We start from the raw sequence: 26,983 nt of genomic DNA on the forward strand, positions 1-26,983 counted from the left end.
GGGCTGTTGAGCGTAATTACATATTGATAGCTGTTGTAATGCAAAATTTATTGGCCAAATAAACAGTTAGAAATAAGCAGATTGGAATGGATGAAATCAAAAGAAATCTCAATGTCTGTAGTTACCAATTCAACAGATCGTTCACTGAACTGTCAGTTAACATGCACAATAAATGCACTATAGTTACTAACTTCAACTATGCTGTCTTTGTGTTAAATCGTTATGTGAAATCTGTGCTGTAACTCATAAGCAAGACACATTTCCTGCCTTGTATGCATTTGAGTAGTTATTGTAAGAATGTTTTGTACTACTGATAAAACAGTTCTTCCGATAAGCGTGAAGTAAACATTTCTGTATTGAATGCATTTGGAAAATGAAGGCTGCTTTTTCCTCATGGCTCAAGCGTGTGAAAGCATATCGATTAGTCGTGTCTGTCGTCTGGTTTTATTTCCTTTTTATGACATATTTGTACATTTGTGTGCAGTCAATCCTGTTTTCTTTTTAATGTGTATGAAAGTCCCGATCCCCAGAGATCAGAGTGTGTAATATAAAGGCGATGTCTGATGATAGCAGATGAGTTTGCAGTAATTTCTTGGTGGTGGACTAATGGCACAAGCTGCTGTAATCCATAACGTCTGATAAAGATTTGCATTGCGCTGCTGTTGTGGAGGTTTGTTTGTGTTCGTTCTTTGTGTCTGAATGCTGCACCTACATGTGCGTTCTGCTACAGTGAAACTGAAAAAGCTTTTATGCTGTGCAGGGTGTGTGTTTATTAGGATGTGCAGCCGTTGTGCATTTTGTTTGTGATAAGAAGAGTGTGTGTACAGCTGATTATTCTCTGTGTGTGTGTGTCTGTCTAACCCTGATATTCTGTATTTTTAACAGAATTATGTGGCTTAACACATTATGTATTTGGCAGATGCTTTTATACATTTTTTTCTTTATCAGTTCATACAACCCTGGGAATCGAACCCATGACCTACAGCACATGCTCAGAAACTCAGACAAATTGGTGCTTTTTTTCCCTTTAAGAGATTTTCATCAAAACTGTTTTTGAGAAATAAATTGTTTTTTTATTCCTTTTTTCAATATGTGAAGAGCATAATTGTATTAGCATTCAGCTGAAGACACTTGTTGACTTAACAGCTGATTTAAATATTTTATTAAATCACGTTTCTCATTAAAAAAAAAATTATATATATATATATATATATATATATATATATATATATATATATATATATATATATATATATAGTTTCCCCTAAACTTTTTGTTTTTCTTTTTATGGCAGCTAAAATAATTAGTATCATATGAAAGAAGTAATATGAATTATTTGAGAGCATGTTCAACAAAATACTATTTCTAAATACTATTTTTATAATATTATGTTAGTGTTACTTGCCAATACTTTGCAACTATTAGTAAAATTTGCTAGCAATTTCGAAGTGAAAAATGTTTTATAAACCAGATTTTTTCTAGTGACATAAGTTAATATTGTTATTTTTCACTTGCACTCACTTGCAGCACTTGGACTTCTTGTATTCAATTTGAAAAGGCAGTTTTTCTCAGTGCATGTATATTAATTGTACTTTGACTTTTGGCACATGTATAGGTTTCTTACCAAAAGATGGCATGGCAGGCAGAATTGTAGGCATGAAGGAGATTGTTATAATAGCAGTCACTCTCTTAATTCAACTATTACATCAATGCAATATCCTGTAATCATTGACACACACACACACAGTTCCCCTGTGTTAAATCTTCTACAAATCCATGATCTTTTTGTGTCAATTCAGGACAGAAGTGAGAGTGTGAATCAGAGGAAAAGAGAACGCATGTCTGAGTGTGATTTTGTTTGTATATGTTTAAAGAGGATTTCAGTGTGCATAAGTGTGTGTGTGTGTGTGTGGTGGGGGTTGGGGTCCTCTAACATTCTTTAAAAGAGGAATTTCGTTAAAGACAAAAAAGGGAAAGGAGGCGTGGCTTTGTCCGGCCCTCACACTCCGAATCAACGCACTGCAGTGTGTGTGTGTGTGTGTGTGTGTTTCATTAGGAGCTTTGTGTTTGATTTTTCCGAACGCTGCACCTCCTGCAGTGTTTTTGCGTGTGCATTGTGTGCTTGTGCTAGTCTTCCTGCACGGATGCATATTGCTGTTTGCTGCGGTGTGTGACTTGATCATTATAGGTGTTTGTAGATTTTGTTTGTGCAATGATGTTATCCATTTACGTTTGGTGCTCATGTAGATGGCCACACTTTGCAATCTTAACAATAAAGATTCTTTATTGGCATTGGTGGCTTCATGAAGAACCTTTAACATCCATGGAAGTTTTCCATTGCACAAAAGGTTCTTAAGATTTTGAAAAATGGTTCTTTTTCACTGAAAGGTTCTTTGGGGAACCTAAAACGTTCCAAAATTTATTATTTTTAAGGGTCTTGTTTGTGTGCATATTTATCTCTAGAAGCGAGATAAAACCTCCCTTTAGGAATGTCTTTAGCTGGAAAAATGATTTTTATGTAAAATTAATTTTTATTTTTTTTATTCTTTTAAATGTTTTCTTTTAGGGTTAGGATCTGTGGTATGCCCTTATTTACATAGCTAGTGTGTGTGTGTGTTGTGAGGTTACTCTGGGCCCCTAGTGAGATTAACCTCTCATCCAGACTCCACCTCTCACTGCTGCAGATATCTGACTCCTCCTTTAACATACATGCTCCTCTCTTCCGTCTGTGCGGGACAGATTTGAGTTTCTTAATTGCTGATGACACGACTGATATCTTAATTTACAAAATAAAAAATAAAAATGGAAAATGACACTGCTGACAAGACTGTTGGTGAATTTTAAAATGCAAGGGAAAACTAATAATTAAACTATTAAAACGTTGATATTTTCATTCATGCTTGTATATTATACATTCATTTTTTTCTGTGCATATAAACTGAGAAGACAAAACATTATGAACACCTGCCTAATATGCTGTTAACAGCCAAAACAGCACCGTCCCACCGAGGCATAGCATCTACAAGAGCTCTGAAGGTGTCCTGTGGTCTCTGGCACCAACACATTAGCAGCAGATCCTTCAAGTCTTGTAGATTGCTGTAGATCGAACTTGTTGGTCCAGCACATCTCACAGATGATCAACTGGATGGAGATCTGGGGAATTTGGACTCTTCGTCGTGTTACTCAAACCATTCCTGAACAATGTGTGCAGTGTGCAGGTGCATTATCCTGCTAAAAGAGGTTACTGCCGTCAGGAAACATCATGTGTCAGTTTTACGTCCACATGAATGGTGAGACCCAGGGTTTCCCAGCAGAACACTGTCCAGAGCACCAAACTTCTTCCTAACCCTGCAGGTTAACGGATCACAGGTACTCGGCCGTCCACATGATGAACAATACACAGCAGATGCACTGTGTGTGACTTGTGCCACAGTAGACCTTCTGTTGCTCAGACCAAACGGGACAGCCTTCATTACCCTCGTGCATCAATGAGCCTTGGGCGCCCAACACCCTGTCGCCGGTTTGTGGTTTGTCCCTCCTCAGACACCGTTAGTATATTCTCATCACAGTTGACCAGGAGCAACACGCAAGCCTTGCCGTTTCAGAAATACTCTTAACTCGGTCGCCTTGCCATAATTTAGCCCTTGTCAAAGTCGCTCAGATCTTTATTCCTCCCCATTTCTCCTGTATCCAGCACGTTGATTATGAGAACTGATTGTTTGTGTATCATCTAATCTCCCAGAGCTTAATATATGAGGCCTTGTCAGATGATGATCAACATGTTCGCTTCGCCGGTGGCTGCTCATAATGTTTTGGCTCATCAGTGCATGCAATGAATATGCTTGTGTTTTTATTTAAGGAAGTGTAGAAGGGTTTAACGGTCCGAAAGCATTTTACGCTATTAATCATAACTCGATTTACACAATAACAAGAACAGGATGTAAATATAGATTTAGCCATTGCTCGTGATGATGGAACAGTTTGTGTACATGAGTTTGTCAACTTGGTGTTAATATTCAATATTATTTAATATCCTTTTGAAATTGTTAAATAATTATACTGCAATTTTATCAAACAGAAAAGAAAGTTTTATTGCGATACAAACCGATCAAAACCTTGCTAATGCTCACCACCATTTGTGCCGCTGTTTTTTCTCTAAAAATAATGACACTTCCCAGTTTTGTAAGTTAGATTGATGAAAAAAACAAACAAACATAAATGTATTACTAATTAAAACCATATTCTCAAGGACACACGTTTTGTTTGAAACCTTTTGATTATAAAGTAAAAATGTTGGAGCAGCTGGTTAACACTGCAGAAATATCTGCTTAAAATAAGGTTTATTTAAAAATAAATATACTCCCTATTTAATATTAATAATAGTATTATATTTGTATGTATAGTGATGCATGTAAACATGTTTTGTTTATTTTCTAGTTGTGACAAAAAGTAAACAAACTAATTAAAATAGAAATTTAACTTAGTACACTTTATTTAATAAAAATTATGTGTAAAAACAACCCAATGTTGGGTTAAATATAGACTAACCTAGCAGTTGGGTTGTCTTAAGCAAATATTTAACCCAACCGCAGGATTAAAACAACCCAATCGCTGAGTCAGTCCATATTTGACCCAACATTGGGTTAAAACAACCCAGCATTTTTTAGAGTGTATAAAGGTACTATTTTATCTATTATGTTAAAACACATGGAAATGTACTGCATAACAGGAAAGACTCAAACATTTTCATTATCGGTCTTAAATTCTTTCTCAGCTGCTGCTGTCATCTTATCTTCGGATTTAATTGAATTTCTCTGTTTTTACTTTGTTTTAATCTAAAATAAAGCACTCTTTATCGTTTCTTTTTCTCCAGAGCTCAGTTTGTTCAGCTTCCTGCACTTTTATTCTTCATTTGTTCAGTCCTTCATCTCTCCATCTCAACAGAAGCAGCAGGTCACATGACTTCCTCCTTCAGCTCTGCCCATATTAGGAGTGAGTGTGTGGGTGGAGCCAGCTGCCGATCTGTCACAAACAATTGCTCACTTAAGTTTAGTCAGAGCTGTGTAGTAAACTGAAAGAAGCACCGTTATAATTACTATTAACTTTATATTTTAAACATATTCATTAGTTTAATATATTTTAACAGAAAATATTTTTTAATTCAGTTATATAAAATAAATACATAATTAATATATATTTTATTGATCTCTAACTGGTTCTGTTGGTTCTTGCATGAAAATTTAAAAATCTAGGCATTTTATTATTTTGTTAGTTTAATTTTAGCACTTGATTTGTTGTCTCCTAAGACATGTTTGCCTGATTTAAAATCACAAAGAAATGAAAGTGTCTTGTTAGTTGCTTTTTAATAAGGAAATATGCCAAGAGCACAAATGTTAAACGCAAATATGTCCGTTTAGAATAGCTAAAAGTCGAGTCAAATGGTTTAAACTGATGAGAAAAGACCATTTAAACTATGACTACTTTTTCTTTTTTTAGAGTTTGATTTTTGTTTAACGTTTAATAAGAGACATTAAGTTAGAAATGGTGGTAACACTTTACAGTAAGGTTTCATTTGTTAACATTTATTGAACTACATTATTAACCTGAACAATACTTCTACAGCATTTATTCATCTTATTGTTAATCTCAACATTTACTAATCCATTTTTTAAAAATCAAAATCTGTTAACATTAGATAATGCACATGAACTAACACGAACATGAACATTTTTATTAACAAACATTAATAAAGGCTAATAAAATAATACTGGGAAAATATATAGTTCATGTTGGTTAATGCATGTTAACAAATAAGATCTTATTGTTAATTGTAACCAAAATGTTTTCAGTAAATTTTATTATAACTAATAAACACAAAGTAGCAAAGCAAAAGCTGACGAGTACAAATTGTTCCTTTTGTTCCTAAACAGTTTTGATTTAGTTTGGAATTTTCTGTGCATATACATTTTAAGTCAATTCAAAATGATTTTAAATATAGACAAACATAAAATCAATACCAGTATTTCATTCGTCTCTTTGAATGAATCGCTTCTGTTTAAATGTTTAGTTCTGTAAATTCACGCGTTTAACTCAAAGGTATTTCTAGAATGTAAAAATCATTTTTTTTCTATGAGACGCAACTTGACCGTGTACACTTTACACACACACACACACACACACACACACACACACCGAGAGAGCTCATATCCGGCCACTATCAGGGGTGTGTGTAGAGTGATGTAGTGTGTGTCAGCAGATCAAATACTGCGTGTGCGTCTTGTAGTCAGTGCAGAAGTGTGTTGTTAATTTAACACAGGGAAACGGGATGCCGGTGTGTGTGTGCATGTTTGAAGGGGGTTGGGCAGAGGTCAGAGGTCACAGTGAAAGATGAAAACATGTGGAGGAGGGGTGATGTGGAATACGTCCGGCCCTGTGGTGGCGCTCTCTGTATTTCTCTCTCCTGTTTCTGTCTTCCGTCTCTCGTGTTTCTGTCCCTGTGCTTTCCTGCAATATGACACACATCTCCCTCTGTGCTCACTCATCACGTACCTTAAGCCTGCATGCTTTTTTCAGATGAATTATCAGTAACATGAAGCACCTGGAAATAGAGCAGAAATGAAAAATATTCGTTAATCAACCCGGTCTTCACTATTGAGTTTCGGTTTAATCACATTTCAGAACAGAGGTTATGAATCATTTTAATAAAACCAAAATTCAGAACTTAAACTTTATTGATGTATTGAAAGTATTTACACTTCATTCTCACACTATGGATTAAATATTATATGCTAGATGTTTGTTTTTTGTGTGGTGTGTGCGTTTTGTTTCTTTTGAGCAAGATCTAATCCTATTAACTCTTATTGAAAATATCTGTGTGTGTGGGAAGAGTTTTGCTGCTGGCGTTTGCGTAATGCTCTATTCTCATTCATGCTATGGATTTTCAATTTCTTCCCGTCGTAAGTGTTAAATCAGAATGCTTTTGTGCCCATTATGGTAATTATGAGTAATTAAATGCATTATTTTTCCTCACACGACTCTATTTAATGTGACGGCGTGACAAAAACGAGGGTGTTTCTGTTTCACACACTCTTAAAAAGAATGGTTCCAAAAGGGATGAACTATTTTGCACTCTATAAAATGCTGGGTTAAAAACAAGCCAAGTTGGGTTAAAAATGGACAAACCCAGAACATGTGTTGTTTGAACCCATTGAATGGATTCATTCAAACAACCCAATTTCTGAGTTTGTCCATTTTCAACCCAACTTGGGTTGTTTTTAACCCAGCAGTTTTTAGAGTGTGGGTTCCACAAAGACCCTTTCAGTGAACAGTTCATAAAATAAAAATGTTGTTCTTAGTGTAAAAAACATTCTAAAAATCTACACTCTAAAAAATGTTGGGCTGTTTTAACCCAATGTTGGGTCAAATATGGACTAACCCAGCAGTTGGGTTGTTTTAACCAAGCGATTGGGTTGTTTTAATCCTGTGGTTGGGTTAAATATTTGCTTAAGACAACCCAATCGCTGGGTTAAAACAACCCAATTGCTGGGTTAGTCCATATTTGACCCAACATTGGGTTGTTTTTTACCCAGAATTTTTTAGAGTGTACAGATCCTTTTGTTGAATGTAAAGATTCCATGGATGTTGAAGGCACTTCATGAAATTATAGATGCAAATAAAGAACCATTCACTCTAAAAAATGCTGGGTTAAAAACAACCCAAATTGGGTTGAAAATGGACAAACCCAGAAATTGGGTTGTTTGAGCCCTAGTAAATGGACCCATTCAAACAACCCAATTTCTGGGTTTGTCCATTTTCAACCCAATTTGGGTTGTTTTTAACCCAGCATTTTTAAGAGTGTTAGAAGAGTTTCATTCAACAATAAATGAAAATATCATTCATCAATTCAGTTCTGATATGTGGGTGTAAATTCAGTTCTGATATGTGGGTGTGAATTCAGTTCTGATATGCAGAGACTTCTCTTTCCTGAGTGTAGTGAGGCATTCTCCATCATTTATTCTTTCGCTGCGGTGGTGTTGATCTATTGACTTTCTTTCTCTCTTGTATTGAGATGAGAATACTTCTGTGCTTTTCCTCTTGCATTTGATTCATGCATTGCATTATTGGAGTTTCAGTTGAATGAATAATCAAAATGTGAATCATATGATCATGTATCATGACACACCCTTGAGATGGTGTTCTGTTGCACCAGTGGCAGAAATAATCAGCCCTGTTTGTGTATTTAGAATCACAGTCGTTGATTTAAATGACTTGAATTAGTTGTATTTGTTTAGTTAAAGTTGCAAATGCCTAAACGTATAGATATATCTTCAGTATTTATTGTGTAATCTGAGATGTGTATTGTATTTGAACAGTAAATCTGCTCTGTGACCGTTAGAATCAATGCTAAATTACAGACGTACAGATTTTGTGGTGATTTTATTCATAGGAAGTTACATTTCGATTTCAGATGAACAGGCTTGCATCACTGTTATCATTTCCGATCATTTCTTTTTTTTTGGGTCTTCACTTTGCATTTATAATGGTGAATTTTTTTGAATAAGATTTGAATAAACTAACAAACACACTGTGTGAAGCTCTTGAATGATAAATGATAAACTGATGAATTTGATAAACTGCTTTTGATGTTCCTCAAAGCATCTGCTAAATGATTAAATGAATAATCTTTTTCTGGCATTGTGCTTTAAGTGGAGGATTTTTTACCCATTATATCACATTTGTTGAAATTGTATTTAACTGTAAAAGTCATACCCATTTTTATGTTATAAGTATTTGCAACAATATTTGCATGTTTGCATGACAGTTCACTGTTAAATGAAACATGCAGACGCTTTAAAATGATCACAGGGGTCATATGGTGCTTTTTATTTCAAATTATGTTAATTTGTCCTTTTATTAATTAAAGAATTTGCTTTTGTATTAACTCTAACTTCTAATGAAATCTAATGAAAAAGTTAAATGTATTAGCAGTAAGTGTGAAAACAATTACACTATTATTTATTGCAATTAAACCCATATTTGTAATATTATTTTTTAATAGTCTGATAAGTAAATGTATACTCAGTTTTAATACACTGTAAAAAGTTATTTAAGTTTAAGTTAAGTACATTTTTTTTGAAGTATAATCAGATTGAGTTTTATCTTGAATAACTACAAAAATTGCAATTGCTTTAATGATTTTTAATGAGTTAAAGTAATATAAAATCATCTGTGTTGACTGATTGATGATATCCTCCTGAGAACCAGGGAAAAAAGTTTTGTGAATTTAGTATTTTTTTCGTTTCATTACATTGTTAGAAAATATTATTCATATTTTTTTGTGCTAAATTATATTTTATTCTTATGTTATGCTATATGTCCTCTGTAGGGGACACACACGACTCAATTTTCTAATAAATAAAATTGACCAATCAATTTTTAGGTTTCATGATTTTTTTATACCAAACTTTGTATATAAAATCTTCTTAAGTATGTTATGAAAGATATGTTTTTTTTTTTGCTTTATGCAATATGTGTGTAAAAGGGCCATACGTTTTCCATTAAATACAAAGTATCTGTGTCTAATTTGTTTATTAACGTGTTCTTGGGGCAACATGTAATGAAAAAAGTGTAATAATCAGAGTAGTATTCTACAAGATTTTCATAATAATATCTAATATTTGATAGGAATATTGATATGTATTTTTTTCCCCCTGTTCACTTTCAAGTCCGGGTGTCCTCTACTGTGGATATTTATGAAATCTGTGACTCGTTTCATAGCAGAGAGTCATATTTAGATACAAAACCCCATAACATTGTTCTGAGATGTTGATTTGTGACGACAAATTCAAAAATTAGTCAACTTTAAATGAAAATTACAAAATATTATCATATTTCCATGAAAGTGTTCAATTTGATCACTAAATGGATGTCAGAGGCAGTTCCAAACCTTTGGTATCTCTGAAAAGCCCTGAATGTGCTGTTTACACTCTCAGAGAAACTCATTAAAAAATACAGAGGACAAACATCTATTACTGGGTCCTAGAGGATATGATATGATGTTTTTACAGTATACATATTAAAAGAAGCAAAATCTGTTTTTGATTTCAGCAATGAGGTCCTATTGTGCATTTTATGCTAGAAAAGAGATCAAATGTGTTTTTAAACCTCGCTTTCGTAATGCAGGTTAAGGGAATATTGACAGATTTGTAGCTGTAGTTTTTTCTAGAAAATCTCTTTATTTTTCTCTCCCTGATAAATTATGATATGAAATGTTTATTGCTATATGATGATCGGATTGATATTTAAATATTTCTCCCCCTCATAGATTATTAAATATTGTTGGAATGTTAAAGAATTTAAGGATCTCTCTGTAGATTTGACTGATCTGTTTGATATTTATAGACTATATAAGTAAATCTGAATGTGTATTAAATAAGATGTGTGTGTGTGTGTGTGTTTAGAGTAAGCTGGTGATGGAGGGCTTCAGGAGTCTACGGGAGGGCGAGCAGGTTGAATTCACCTTCAAGAGGTCGAGTAAAGGTCTGGAGTCGCTCAGGGTCACGGGGCCCGGCGGGGGCCCATGCTCCGGCAGTGACCGACGCCCCAAAGGGAAGGCCCCCCCCCTCAAACGCAAACCAAAGGGAGACCGGTGAGTCCGCTGAGCATGATGGGATATGTAGTTTAATATGTTCAGTTTAGTGAAAGCTGGACTAAACGGTTATTTTCAGTTAGAAGTAATTCACATTGTGCTGTATTTGTTCTGCAAAAATTTAAATACCTAATGGTTCAACTGTAGGTTGGTATCTTTGAGGATAAATGTAATTTGTGATTCAAATGTGATTTTATTCATTATAGGCCTTTAATTGTCTTCATTATATGACATGAAATGATATGTCTCATAATGCTTGGCTTTAGCAGCTGCCACTAATAACAGCAGTGATCAAATCTACGGTTTTGAATTTATAGTTACATTGATTCATTGAAACTATTGGAACTTTTAAAACCTTGCCTCATTTAAACTTGTAAATGTTTTACTTTCCATATTTTGATTATATGTCTCTGTTTTCTCTCTGAAACTTGGGTTATTGTTCATAATTGAATGCTAATCTTGTTTAATTTACTTTTGTTAATGGTTGTATTTGCAAAGGTGTTTAAGTAAATTTATAATTCTACAAAATGTAAAAGAAAGTGTTTATCTGCAAAAGGAAATTATCTACAGTCTAGCAAACACTTCAAACTAATAACTTAATGCTTATATATATATATATATATATATATATATATATATATATATATATATATATATATTTTTTTTTTTTTTTTTTTTTAATGTTTTATAATTCCAAAATATATAAGAAAATTACACAATAATACAAAATGATAATAGCATGAGTGAATATATAGAGCAGGGGAATTACATAATTACAATAATTCGTTTTTTAATAAAAATCAAACAAAAATAAAGACATTTTTTAAATCTTTTATTTCTGTTTTGAACAATAACTTCTCCTCAAACTTGCTTTTGAATTGCTGTAGACATGTTTAGGGTTAAAATGCACGATATTTATACCAGTTACACGGCATGTTTCTTCCTCTGTATAAGCCTAAAATAATTAATTTCAGTATTGATAATGTTTTTTGAAGCCACATTAATTACAGCAAGTCATTTTAAAGGTTGACGGGTCAGAGTTTGGTTTCGCCAAATGCTTTTCTGTTCACGACTCGCATTGATTGTGAGTCCGTCTTCTACTTCCTGTTGCCATGGTGATCAGAGCAAAAAAAACAACAAAAAAACACTGAATAAGTCTTTTCAGTCTGTTGTGTTAAAGCTATTTATAAGTATGTACGTGTGTGTGGGTGAGCGGTTTATCATATAGTCCGTCCTTATAGATGTGGAATAAGAAAAGTGTGGACATGAGATGATGGAAGTTTATTAACGATCACACCAACCCTGATGCCTTAACATATTCATATGAACATATTCTAAAATTCTTTCATTTTAAAAGTGCTTGATATCTGTTTGAATCAAAAGTACATTAAGGCATAAAATTAGCTCATAATGGGACCCTTAGAGCAATGCATGTTCTTTTTAACTGAATTAAAAATGGTAACTTATCAATGACAGTGTAAATTTATCTTATCAGTTTTAATACACGAATATTGCCAGTATATTCATTGAACACTGAGATGATGCAATTATGAGGTTAATGGAAATCTTTAGTTTAGATTAATAGTCCTTTAATTCAAGTAACTGTTCCGGTAAAGGTTCTTTGTGTCTGGATGTAATAAGGAAATTATACAGTTGAGATTTACAGATTTTTATGCAGTGTTGTTTATAAAAATAAATAAAAATCAATGGATGTTACCTTTTATTTTTAAAGGCTTAGTTCACCCAAAAATGATAATTACTCACTGTCATTCCAAACCCTTAACTTTCATTCATCTTTAAAACACAAATGAAGAAACTTTTAATGAAATCTGAGAGCTTTCGGTCCCTCCATTGACACAACTACCACTGTAACCCTTCAAAAAGTTCATAAAGAGATCATAAAACGAATCGATAACTGAGCAGTTTAGCCCAAATCTTCTAAAGAGGCTCAATCACTTTATATGATGAACAGACTGAATTTAGCTCAACTGAACATGCTTGACGCACAAGAACAAACCTCATTGGTTCTCGCTGAAGTTCAAACTTGCTGCGTATAACACGAGAATGAACCTCATTGGTTCTTGCGGTGCTTCGTAACACGAGAATGAACCTCATTGGTTCTTGCGGTGCTTCGTAACACGAGAATGAACCTCATTGGTTCTTGCGGTGCTTCGTAACACGAGAATGAACCTCATTGGTTCTTGCGGTGCTTCGTAACACGAGAATGAACCTCATTGGTTCTTGCTGAAGCTCAAACATGATGCGTAAAAAGAATGAACCTCTTTTTTTTTTTTTGAGGAAGCTCAAACGTGGTAGTTGTGTAGATGTTTAGTTTAGTTTAGTTTATTATAACGTGGACAGTCCCTTTTTTATAAAAAGAGCATCTTTAGCCTCTACAGCTCATTTCCATCTGTAGTCCCTGGCCAGTTGTTAATAGGCATTGGAATAGGCAGAATAGGCATACAGTTGTTAATAGACATGTCAACAGAAAGCTCTCAGATTTCATCAAAAAAGATCTTCTTTTGTCTTCTGAAGATTTGGTTTGGAACATGAAGATGAGAAATTAAAGACAGAATTTTACTTTTTGGGTGAACTAACCCTTTAAGGTTGTAAAAGGCCTCAGTTTTTCTCAAATATGTCTTTATAAATGTGAGTGTATGAGGTGCAGGTAAAGGTAGAAATGCAATGGAACTGCTTTCCATAAAATCAAAATGGTGATAAAATAATGTTCAGCTCTGAGTTTGTTCAGCACTAATTTCAGTTGATCTAATGTCTGATCGTCTGCTGCTGAAGCTCATCGCCACCTTGAGGCTCAAACCCGTCAGTGCAGAGACAGGAGCTGACTCAGACCAAAAGCCCAGTTTAACCAAATGCATGTTGATTTCCAAGCAGAGGTTCTTCTATATTGGTTTGAAACCTCTAGTTCAAAACCATATTAAATTAGAAGGTAACTTTTTATTTTAAGATGACGTAGTTGCACATTACATGTACTTATGCATAATAACAAACAATTACCTAACCCTAATGTAAATGTAGCCAATTCATATTTCTCAGAGCATATTTGTGTAATTGCACTGTAGCATAACCTTAAAATAATATTTAACTCTTCCTTTCATAACGGTCAGGTTGGAGCAAGTTGTGTTTCATATGTTTTATTTTTATGAATTTGATCAATTATGGCCAAAACAATGGTGTGTATGTAATTTATTCACTTCCATTTTTTTAGTTTCATTATTATTATTTTTTTTATAATTACTTTGCCTAAAATTCATTAAAGATAGTTTACTTTAGATAGGTTTCCTGCCATTAAAGGGTTAGTTCACCCAAAAATAAAAATGTGATGTTTCTCTGCTTACCCCCAGGGCATCCAAGAGATAGGTGTGTTTGTTTGGGTGAAGTATCCCTTTAACTTATTTTTTGCAGATGAATATTATTAGAGCAAGATATGAGAGGATGTAATATTTTTTGTGAGACCAAATAGACAGATTAGCAATATATACAAAAATATATGACGGCAGAAGGCTTTGATCGACCAATCAGAACCAACTAGTCCAGAGAACTGTGTCTCACTCACACACACACACACACACACACACACACACACACACACACACACACACACACACACACACACACACACACACACACACACAACATAGACGTAATGGTTTTTCTACTGTATAAACTGTATATTCTCTCCCCTTACACTAACCCTAAACCTACCGATATAAAACTTTATCCACTCATTGTGTGTAAATTTTATACGTTTGTTTCCCTAATGTGGACCTCAGTTTAGGTCCCCACACGAGTCCCCATGAATCAGTGTGCATTCAGGTTGAAGTCCCCACCAGGATATAAAAACATGAACACACACACACAGGTTCTCAGAGATCTGATTCGCTATATTTAGCGCTGTAATGTCATTTCCTACTCTCTCGTTTCTATGCACCGGAATTTCCTTGGCAACCATAGGCTCTGTACATATAATGTTTCTACTACTAAACAATTCCTCATGCTCACCGTAACTCAGTTTCCTCAAATCTAAGAAATATAGCTGGAAACAATATTCTTCCTATCTTATTATAATTTTTTTTGAGTGTGTGTAACTATAAATCATACAATGTGTTTACATTTTAATGTAGGAATTAATAGGCTGGGCCTACTTATCACTCCTGTATGATGAAAACTGATTTATTAAATACTGCAACTGCCACTTCTTGAGTATTTCTGGTAAGGATCTTATTATGGATCTTCTTATAATGCTATTGGAGTAAGTCTGGTCCTGTACTGCCCTCTAGTGACCAACACTGGGTTTCAGTTCATCTCTGCAAAATGTCCAGGTCACATTTAATCCAAAAAATACAGGAAATAATGTAAAGAAGCTTGTTTTTAGGATCATTACGGTTTTGCATACTATTTTCTTATCTAAAATTGTTTTGGTTGCATTATATTTTACAGTACATGCACATATAAGGTAACTGAAAGGGTTAAGGTTAGGTTTACAGCTAGTACCTAGTTATTACCTAGTAGGGATGGCTCGATACCACAATTTTGGATTCGGTACGGTACCACAATCTAATACCGAAGTACCGATATTAAATCGATACCACAAGGTCTGATATTAGCGCGGGTATATTGCACGCGAATGAGAACAATTATGCAAGTTTTGAGTTTATAAAGTGGGAAATTACCACAAATGTTTATTAGTAAATTAATCAGCGAAGCTTATCACACCAAATCAGTCATTTGAAAACTTTCTTGTGAGAAATAATTTCAGCAAAAATCTCTCAAAATTAGCTAATTGCTTCTGGTTTCAAAAGACATCGCACTACACTAAAGCAATCTGCATAATCCGATTCAACATTTCACGCTGGTCTCGGGATGGAGAACGGAAATCATTTGAACACGCAAGAGATTTTATAGCATTTCGTAATAACAGTTAAGTTACAGGAGATATGAGCTCATAACAACGACACACACACACACACACACACACACACACACACACACACACACACACACACACACGCCTGTCACTTAGTCACGCTCGCACATTACACATTAAGTTTCCTTAAACAGTCAAATACACAGAATTATGTACAAATGTCCGTCTTTAGTGAGTATTCACATAAACACAGTCGGCGGTGTCTAACGCGAATGTAAACAGTGCAATAGTATGCGTGCAAATATTATGAGATCTAAATGTCATTGGTTGAAACGAACGCTGGAGATTGTGATATTTGATCTTATGTTAGGCTGTGTGTGTGCGTTGATCAGTGTTAAAAAAACAAAAATGTCTAAATGAGATGGTTTGAATGATTCACTGACCTGTCGATCTCTTAAGAAGTCCTAAAGTCAGGATAGTGACAGATGCTTCTTGGCTAGGTTTGATGGTTCTTCATCAGTTTTATAAGCAAAGTCATTACAAATGTCACTTCTACTCCTCTCTTTATTCATTCGTTTTGGGCATCTTGAGTGAGATTCAACTGCTTTATCCATTTTGTCCGTCTATGTTGTTGTCACATTTGCCGGTTGTTTCGGGTCAGTTTGGGTAGCGCGCTGCCATCTAGCGGTGAACTTCGGAACAGCAGCATATACCGAAATGTGCCAAATCATGATATCGTACCGTTTTAAATAAAATATATACCGGTATTTTTCCAGTACCGGTATATCGCGCATCCCTATTACCTAGTATATTAGTATACTTGTGCTGCTTTAAACGTGATACACTACCATTCAAAAGTTTGAGCCAAGCAACAAAAACAAAAAAAAAGTAGAAAAGAAACTGACTGCATTAAATTTATCAAAAGTGACATTGAAGAATTTTTTTATTTTATGATTTAAATATCAAATAAATGCTTCATGTTCCCCCAAAAAATTAAGTAGCAAAAATGTTTCAACACTGATAAAAATGTATTAATCATTAATAGCCATGGATACATAAACGTAATGCAAAAGCTGAGCAGCAAATAATCATAATAGAATGATTTCTGAAGGATCATGTGACACTGAAGACTGGAGTAATGATGCTTTGATCACAGGAATAAATTGAATTAAAAAATGTTTTATATAAATTGTAATATTTCAAAATATTACTGTTTTTACTGTATTATTGATCAAATAAATGCAGCTTTGGTAAGCATTAGACACTAAAAATCATTCAGATATATATTATATTATAATATTAATATTGATATCATATTTATTCCAAACTTTTGATTGGTAGTTTAAATGCAGAACACCCTCTCTGAATTTTCTGTGCATCTAAATGTAAATCCTGTATTATATTATCACACAATTTATGGAGTAATCTTTTGTCCTTCCACAGGTGTTATAACTGTGGAGGTCTGGACCACCACGCTAAAGAGTGTGGCCTTCCACCCCAGCCAAAGAAGTGTCACTACTGTCAGAGTGTCACACACATGGTGGCCCAGTGTCCCCACAAGAGGGCACTGTCCCCCTCCACGTCTCAGGACCCCCAGCGACCCTCCACCTCGACTCAGTCCCAGGAAGAGGAGAGCCGGTCGGGCTCGTCGCCCCATGAGGGCCTGTCGTCCTCCCCGGAGGAAGCATCTCAACGGGGGACTCACTCCCAGCGCTGGAGGAAAAGCTGGGACTGAAATCCACCTCCCTCCCAGACCCGAAATCATCTACCTCACGTGGCCGGGTCAGAGAGGAGACCCTCCCTTCCCGTGCAGCTATGGTATCAGCCAATGGGGGTGTGTGTATGTGTGTTCTCACTGAGCAATCACAACAAACTCTGCGACTGACGTGTGTTTTGGAGCGAGTGTGTTTGAAGTGAATATTACAAGGCAAAATAGATTAAGAAAAACACGAACCAGTGTTTTAAAAACTCAACAAAAGTTGCAAAAGTTGAGTGAAACCGGAGTCAAAATGTAAGGAGGGACTTTTTTTTTTATCCGTCACGATTTGATTTGCTTTCTTAGTGCATGTTCTTCTTCTTAACGTGAACATTTTATTTTCAAGATGACGTGATAACTTTCCTCTGAAACTTTTGAATGTAGTGTGTCACAGTTTCCATAAAATTAGCACGCAGCAAAACTGTTTTCAGCATTGGTAATAAATCGGCATATCAGAATGATTTCTGAAGGATCTTGTGACACTGAAGACTGGAGGAATGATGCTGAAAATTCAGCTTTGATCACAGGAATATATTACATTTGAAAATATATTCAAATAGAAAACAGTTGTTTTAAATTGTAAAAATATTTCACAATATTACAGTCTAAATTAGTTTCAGAGGAAAATTCATTTCAAGATCAAGGGCACGCATTAAGATCGAGTTTGATTTCATGTTGACTTTAAACCAGATTCAGACATAATGACAAAAAAAACTTTGGGTTCTCCAGCATTTTGAATTTCTCACAATCAGGTTCACATCAAAACTCACGTGTCCCGGGACAGATCTGTTATGGCTGGGGTGGATATAGTCACACTCACTATATCCTATCAGTGATATTATTATGAGGTATAGAGGACATTTTCAAATCAGTTTATTTTTCTTTGTGGGTGGATGAGATTTATATGCGTCTCGCAGATCAGCTGCTGTCAGCCGCCTGGTCTTACATTTACTAAGAGTTTGTAACAATTGAAGAGCTAAATTAACCCGAGTCAGAGAGACTAACTGAGTATTGGCATTGTTTAGCTGCAGTGTAAAGCTGCCTTTTGCTTGATCACAGGCTGTTTCACAGCTCACGGTGATAATTTAAGGCATTAATATATGTTGAGATATTATAAGTGTAATTTATATAGAGCGCGTAGATAGATGAAGGTGATTCTCTATGATGGCGTTTTGATTTGATCCCTCTTCTCCCTTACGCATCTCTCGGCCTCACTGAAAGTGATCATCTTGTGGAGGACTTGATGCTGCTTTCACCGCGGAATTACGATACGATGAGATTCTGTCTGCAGAAAAATTCTCCAAGTTGTCTCATAGGAAAATCCGAAAAAAGCTTAATTTTCTCTCACTTCCCGTTGTGACGTCATGTAAAAAGAACCAAAAATGACAGCGGCCTTCAAAAGTTTGATCTTGGATGTGTAAAGTGGTGAGCTATTGTAGTGCTTTGACAGTCATTGAAGCATTTTGCTATAATCGATTCATCCATGTAGGCTATACTTTAGTTTTGACACGATTTATCATAAACGTGGCCGTGTATTATTCGGTAGTTTGTTGTCCAGTTTCTTTTGGAGCAACTGATTACTAAACAACTAATAAATAGCTAATACATTACCAGGCAAAATTGCTAGTAAATTTCACAAATAATTATTAAGAAATGAATTAGGCTACATGTGAAGCTTTGAAGTAGAATGACTGAAATGGTATTTCCTTGTAAATAATCATAATCCAATCATTTTTATTTCATTTTTAAAAAAATCAGTGTTTGCGCAATGACGAAATGAATGCTCAACGTGATTTTGCCAGGAAAGACGTTCCTGGAACAACATTCCTGACTGATAATTTTGTTCTATTCCTCAACCTAACCCTCCCCATTACTTATCCCTGAATTCAGAGAGAAGTGATAGGGGAATAGCACTGATGTAGAAGCACCTAACCCTGGTTGTAAACCTAAACTTGACGTAACTGATCCAGGAACATGCTGTACTTGCCCAGACAGCAACATGAGCCATTTCCACCGGAATTACCCGGAACAATTTGTCCCAGGAACTTCCCCCCCCACACCTGTTCCTGTCTGCGTTTCCATCGTAGTCTAAAGTACCGTGAAGATTAGTTTGGTGACGCAGGACTGTGCGCGGCTTTCTGGTTCCCGCTGGATTTCGTCCTCAACATGAGTCAACATGAGCAAATAAAATGCTGTGTGGAGTCAGCCAATCAGCATGTCAAACAAGTCCCACCCCGGAAAATTTCAGAACTTTGAAAAAGTACTACATCGTGAGCCGTTTGAAGGAGGAAATATTTACCCGGAACTTCATTTAGACCTTGGTTCCTGTGGTCCCGGGTACCATCCTATAATGTGGGAAACGTGGCTACAGTGTCTGTCCAGATCCGGCCCACATCTGGGACGTGTGGAATCGACGTGTGAAAGATTGTGGGCCGGATCTGGGCAGACACTATGTTGCTGTCTGGTGTGTGAAATCCCATTTAAATGCGTACAGTGCTGGTGAATATGATTGCACAAAGTACATGTTCCTGGATCAACATTTCATCAACCACTTAGATTTAAGGGACAGTTTTACAGTTTTTAGGCTAGTCTTCAGACCTTCAGACTGACAGTAGCTTTCATTGGGCAAGGACCCCCGAGTCTTTAGAGGCCGTCTGACTGACATGTAAAGCAACCAATCACAGTTCGTTTTGTTCTGCATTGTTTAACCCTGGGCGTCTTAACCATTGTGCATGGTTGGGAAAAGACCACCCCCCTCTTTTTACAACCCATGATATTGGACCCACACACTTTTATTGTCTTTAATTCAGCACATGTCTGCTTAACTACCCCTAACCGAGAAACACTTATTATTAAACACATGTTCGATGTTTGATTTCTAATTTTTCTAATATTTTCTTAATTTTTATTGAAAATAAATGCCTTTCTGATCTGATATATGATTGGAAAAGAGAGTAGAGCGAGTTCTGCAAAAGGCGGATTCAAACACTATAGCCACGGTAAATAACTCAGTGATTTCTGTAATTTTGTCTGGCCCAATCAATAGTTTAGAAAATGGCGGTATATTTCTATTTAATGTAAATGGCATCTAATGTTACTCCAGTAAAAAAAAAAAATCTGAGCGAAAGGACCCACCCACATTTTATTTGCTTCCGACGCCCATATGTTTAACAAGAAACATGAAACATGAATGTGAAAAATTAACTTGCATACTTTTGAAAATCAAGCGTTTAGTTGATCCTTATTAGCACTCATTGTAACAGTTGTAAATATACATCTCCCCAAACATTCTGTATAGTTCAAGCAATCAGATGACAACTTTTAAAAACCTGAAGTGTTTCCAGTTTATTGTGCAATCAGATGTTCAGTCATCAGTCTGTGGGCACCGTCTGAGACTAATGGCCCATTCACACCAAGCGGCAACTTCCGCCAGTTTCTGTTGAAGCCAATACGGAAGTGACTTAAACTGAAATTCATCGACTGGCCACTAGAGACAGGCTTCAGAAGGGAGTAGAATCTCATTGAGCCCCATGTCAAACTTTAGAGCAGAAAAAAAAAAATTACAGCATAATACAAATTGTGGTTGTGTTCTACACAGCTATTTTCGCCCTTCATGACAACTGTGGGGGAGGTGATATTTTTTTAATAACTCATTTGTTTACATTATATAAAGCCTTAAAGTTCTGCATAATTAAGGGCGTGGCCACTTTGAGTGACAGGTGGATTGTCATTTGTCCGCTGTGTGTTAGGGTGCGTTCACACTTGTAGTTCGGTTCATTTGGTCTGGACCAAAAAACAAAAACAAAACATATAGTCCTGGTCTGCTTAGCGTTCACACTGGCATTTTTAACAGCGAACCTAAAGTTACCGAACCAAAGGCATAGGGAGACGGTCACAACCTGATTGGTCAGCTTTTATGACGCATTTCACGACGGAGTTCACCGAACATTCAAAATAAAGCTGTGTGCTGGATTAAACGCAACGTTATCCGGGAGTGATGCGCTGGACACTACATCCAGATATATATATATTTTTTTACAGTCCATGGTTCACACCAAGAACGATAGCTATATTATCGTCCACACCAGTGGACGATATTTTTCTGTTCTTTCTAAAGGCGTGCTTGGCGGCTGTTTTAAATGCTTGAGCTCGGATGAATTCTGATTGGCTGTCAATGTTTTTATTGTTCATCACCTTGAAAAAAAAAATCACTTTGAAAGTGATTCCAATGATATCGTTTCTCTGTGCCATTATCGTTTTAGCTGTGGTGTGAACTCTGATTCGTTAATATTGAGAACTATATCGTTATCTTTATAGTTATCGTCCTTGAATGGGCCTTAAGTTTAGATAAGGTGTTCTAAATCAGTGTTATTCACCTATCATTTCTCTCTGAATTCAGGCATAAATTAGGGATTGGGTTAGGACTACATTTTTAGACAGGAATGTTGTTCCAGAACGGTGGAATGGTGACCCTGTACACATACCCTGATGTACACATATAAAACAAGGTGTACTTTAGAAACAAACTAAATCTTGAGGTATACCTTATTTTTATGCATATGCTTGAGTATGCATACAGTTTTACCCTATTTTAGCTAATGAATGTAGATGAACTTACGCCTTATAGAGACAGATCTCCTCATACAAAGCTGTTGGCGGAGATCTGAATGATCTGAAAGTTAAGCGCAAATCTGCTACAATCATCCATTGAACAAAAGTGCACTTGAACAAAGTAAGCGTTGTTTACCCAGAATGCCATGCTGTGGAGGTTTGCTGTGTAATGTCTTAATGTCAATGAACGATCCAGTGACTTTCAGCAATAATTTTAGGCCTTCAATCTGTGGAGCTTAAATACTGATGAGCTTTAGAAATCCAACAAAAGATTTCCAGCAACACCAAAGGTTCACAGTGCGTATAGTATGGCATCTGATGCGCCGATAATGAAGAAAACTTTTGCCTTGATGTTTCTCATTTTGTCTTGATCTGAAAGGAACGGGAGGGCGAATCTCATGAAAATTTAAATCAAATTAAATAAACCTTAAATATTATGATTTCAGAATTTTAAATGCTTAATGGTACAAGAGAATGGACCATTTAGTTTGTGATTCATTATATATAAGTTTTATATAATATGTTTAATTAAGCTCTATTTTAAATTTAATTCAATTTGATGGGATTTTACTATTGGGCTTAATTTTTTTGACTGTGTCAGAGCCATATTTTACCTTAAAATCAAAAGAAATAAATGATAAAGGAAAGTTATTTAATAGATTTTTTTTTAAAAGTTACAATTGAGCCTTTCTCACTGTAATGCAGACAAATGTAAGATATAATAATAGGTTTCTAATGTGTTTATACTTTGTGATTAGTCATTTAAAATTATTATTTTTAAATTAATTGTACATTTTGCAGTAAAAAAATGTATGCAGTAAGAATTATCACTGAAAAGAATGACAACTTTAAAAAAAAATCAAATTACAATTAATGACAATGAATTTATGACAATACTGTTATAAAATCTTAATTTTTCTTTTGACTTTAAGTTAAAATATGACATTGACCTGTTTCTGTGAGATTCAGCATGGAGTAAATCAAAAGTTTTTTTTTTTATAGATTTGAAGCTTTGAACGGTCTTAAGTTTCTTTATCTTCAAAACAAGCATTAAAACATATGTGTTAGTGTGTGTGTGTGTGTGTGTGTGTGTGTGTGTGTGTGTGTGTGTGTGTGCGCTCGCGCATAGGCAGAGATTTCTGAAAAGAGACCCGGGTCACATTATGACTTGACCGGCGCTCATCCTCCACTTGAGGTCTATAAGGACAAGACGACGCCTCTCTGACGATACTGAATGTGTAAAAGATTCAAAGCAAGCTCGCATGACTGTTCGCACAATGTGTGTTGACAAATCAAATGGCGTCACTCGCGTGCCGTGGTTTTATCGGAGGGCGTTAACTAACCGTGTGTTTTTGGTATAGATGTTTATACCAAAGACCGGCTGTGTTTGAAGGCATTAGAATTGTGATTGCGTGAAGTTCGACGCTCATGCTGTGAAACAGCCCTATGAATGTGTGTATGTGTGTTTGTGTGTGTGTGTGTCTGGCATCATATTTAATCAAGTGCACAGACGAAGAAAAACAATCTGACAGAAAGAAACTGACCAAATGACAGACATATAGCACAGACTCAGATCCCAAACCTCATACAGCAACTACAGATTTATACAGTGTATTTTTGTACATTTCTACCCACAATTCTTCTCAGGATGAACTTCTCTCAGGGAACGAACCAAATAAGTGTATTTGATGTTATTCTGTAGGGAAGCATTGACCATTAACTGAATCTATTGACTGTTGCTCATCAAACTCACCGACTCATGTTCTCGTACGTTAGAGCTACCTCCTTCCGTTTCACATAGGCGTACTTTTCCGTTCCGTTTATTTTCCTGAAGACTAACCGAGTGTTAGGTCCTTGTAGTTTGTTTTATTAGTCTTTAGTAATAATTTGCTTTGTGTTTACACAGAAGTCTACCTCATTTTCTCTCTCTTCATCTCCAGTTAAACTCACTCTGGTCCAGCTGCTGGTCTAGGCTGTTTTTATCTTTACGTAGGATTTTGTTGTTGTATTCCTCTCTGTTTTAGAGTAACTCTAGAGACTGAATGTGTAACGGTTCAGCATGGTCTAACACAGACGCCACATGTTCTCCATGACAGCGCAGTGCAAAGATTGTTTAGCTTTTGTGCCTTTATTTTTATTGCTTTATGGCTAGACTTTTAATCGGGAGGCATCTTATTATTTTGGGGCATTAGTTGCTATAAATATCATTCCAGTTGTGTTTATTTGTAACATCAGAACTAGAGAAGGACTTTAATACATTGGCAGCAGTATTTTTATATATATATATATATATATATATATATATATATATATATATATATATATATATATATATATATATATATATAATGCGATGTAAAATGAAATATGATGTTATAACTACTGATTTAACGCTGTTTATTTGAGAGATTTGCATCAAGACTGAATACATTTCTGAGCAGATCTTTTATATCTGTTTTGAAATCCGATCATTGTGCGGTTTGCCTCACGTTTAGCACTGAATGTATGAAACTGACCAAAGCCCAGGACTAATGAAAATAACAACTGTTGGTTGGCAAGTCTTGATTGTTATCGTAATGCCTAAATAATCACTGCAGTCTTAATAACCGAATCATGTTCTTATGAGTCACACTTCTCATGAAGACTTTTATTTTGACACATACCTCTGTTGCCATGCGGCTGCTGAACTTTGAATAACTTTGTCTCTCAGAGATTTTATATTTTATTCCCTGTGTATTTAAACTTTTGACGTGCTGTAAATCATTGTACGGCTCTTTGGTTCATAAACCCTCATTTTAACAATGTCATGCTTTTATGTTCCAGTGCATTTCTCCGTTCTGCTGTCGAAGTGTTTTCAGAACGGTGCTCATTTCTGTTTTTAACTTCATCGAAGCACTGATTGCCTCTTATGATATTATTTGAAGAACATATCACTCATTGTAACCACGTTTATATGCGTTTTGCCTTTTTGTCTGTGAATTTAGGACTTTTGAGTATGTTTAACTGTTCTACTTGATTGATATTAAACCTATTATGAAAACATTAAATATGTTGCATAAAAGTTCTCAACTGAAGTCGTCATTTTAGAAGAAAAATGTGTGGAAATTCTGGGGCTAATTGGTAGAAAATGAACAAAAAGTCAGTGAAAACAGATGCTTAACCTTCAGAAAATGTTAATCATGCTCAAATTATATTGAATATGAGTTGTTTAAATACAGTTTAAACTTCTGATTTGTGTGGTTTTTTTTGTTGTGTGCTATTTTACGGCAATAAACCTGTTATAAAGTTAGTATATATATATATATATAGAATATGCATATGGTGCAGTCCGTAAGTTTTGCCTCTTTGTTGCCATCTCTGTTTGAAACCTGCAATTGCAGTTATTTGTGGAATCATCATCTTTACATGAGTCGTGCACCAGCGGCTCCTCAGCGGGGATGAATCTAATGTTTTGAGGAGTGTGTGTGACTGTCAGTCATTCACCGCACCGGAGTGGATACTGTACTTCAGAATCACAGATTCTACGTCTTGGAAGTACGACCAAAAAAAATCATTTTCACCGGAAAATGTCCTCTGAACAAGTAACATGTCTGCCACTTTTGTTCCGACCAACTTAGATTTTTTTTTTTACAATAAATCGCTATAAAAACGGCGATTAAATCTAACAGTCGCTTCGCTCATATCATATCAAACCATGCAGATTATTATTACTGTTATACATTGTTCTCAAAATGTTTGTTAACAACATCAGCTTTGCGTGACTATGTGTATTTAGTGTGTGTTAGCTTTACCTGTAGATTTTAATTTCTGTACAGTCTAATATTTTGCTTTCGGGTGAATCTCCAGTTGTCACTGATGTCGTTTGGACCTTTCTGGACTACAATCCACCATCAAAATGACACTTTTAATTATTCCAGCTGCTGTGAGAAAAGGCTATAAATGATCCACCACCTGCATCATCCACACACCCCGGACTCCTTCTTTATGTATACGGACGTGACGTAAAGACATGCTTGAATTTCACATGGAAACCCACCAGTACCACTCACACTATAACACATTATTACAAGTTTACCGTTGTGAATCGGGCTAAGGTAAGGAGATAGTTTTGAACACAGGCTGGTTATGTATTTGATCAATTTTTTGATAATATTTAACCAAAAAAAAAGAAAAGAAGAAAAAGATATGGACTGCAGCTTTAAGTTTTCACTTTTAGGACTAGTTAGTTTGCCATGGTGAAGCCGAACTGTACGATTTAATGTAATTTATTCCTGTAAATCCAGTTTTAAGAGTCACATGCTCTTCAGAAATCATAATAATAGTATACTGATTTAGAAACATTTCTTCTTATTATCTTTTTTTTTAAAAACAATTTCATAAACAAATTTTTTTATCAATAGAAAGTTCAAAAGAACAGCATTTACTGTATTTGAAATAGAAAGTAACATTACAAATGTCTTTACTGTCGCTTTTGATCAACTGAATACGTTTTTTTATTTATTTTTACTGACCTCAAATATTTGTCCATTTATATTTTCAACTTATTTTATATAAAACATTGAAATATTTTGTAAGTATGATGTCACTTAAACCCGCATAACATGCTTATTTTCATACGAAATTATTCATAAGGGGTCATTAAATTATCCAATCGATTGTACACTTACTTTAATCTGTCAGCAGAGGTCGCTATAAAATCAGCCCATCTGCGCGCTCACGGGGACTTCAGTCAGAACAACTCGGGTGGGTTTTACTGGAATAAAGAAAAAAAAGAAGATATAAAACTTTGTTTATTATGATGATCTTCAGCGACCGCCGCCCTAACACACACACACACACACACACACACACACACACACACACACACACACACACACACACACACATCGTTACAGACACAAGCAGCATATTCGACAGGCTCCGAAACAAAAATCCAAAATGAATATCAGTCATGTTCGCTTCTCTCTCTCTCTCTCTCTCTCTCTCTCACACACACACACACACACAAACACACAAACCCAACTTCTCATCAATTTAACCACACACACACACACACACACACACACACACACACACACACACA

General features: G+C 35.4%; 1 protein-coding gene and 1 long non-coding RNA gene across 3 annotated transcripts in view; one reads left to right on the forward strand and one right to left on the reverse strand.

Moving 5' to 3' along the window:
- lin28b (lin-28 homolog B (C. elegans)) overlaps positions 1-21,248 on the forward strand; it is a 30,692-nt gene extending 9,444 nt beyond the window's left edge. For both annotated transcript variants that reach the window (XM_067418130.1, XM_067418131.1), the window contains 2 exons: positions 10,461-10,648; positions 16,977-21,248. In XM_067418130.1, the coding sequence (XP_067274231.1) occupies positions 10,461-10,648; positions 16,977-17,268 (480 nt within the window). In that variant the 3' untranslated portion in view covers positions 17,269-21,248. The remainder of the gene's footprint in view (positions 1-10,460; positions 10,649-16,976) is intronic.
- LOC137041624 (uncharacterized) lies at positions 4,668-26,655 on the reverse strand. Its single transcript, XR_010898124.1, has 3 exons — positions 26,568-26,655; positions 6,550-6,598; positions 4,668-5,022 (listed from the first exon to the last, which is right to left on the reverse strand). It is a non-coding gene; the product is annotated as an uncharacterized lncRNA (long non-coding RNA).
- Positions 26,656-26,983: the final 328 nt, after the last annotated feature.

This window comes from Pseudorasbora parva, chromosome 15 (assembly GCF_024679245.1).
Source record: "Pseudorasbora parva isolate DD20220531a chromosome 15, ASM2467924v1, whole genome shotgun sequence".
Lineage (NCBI taxonomy): Eukaryota > Metazoa > Chordata > Actinopteri > Cypriniformes > Gobionidae > Pseudorasbora > Pseudorasbora parva.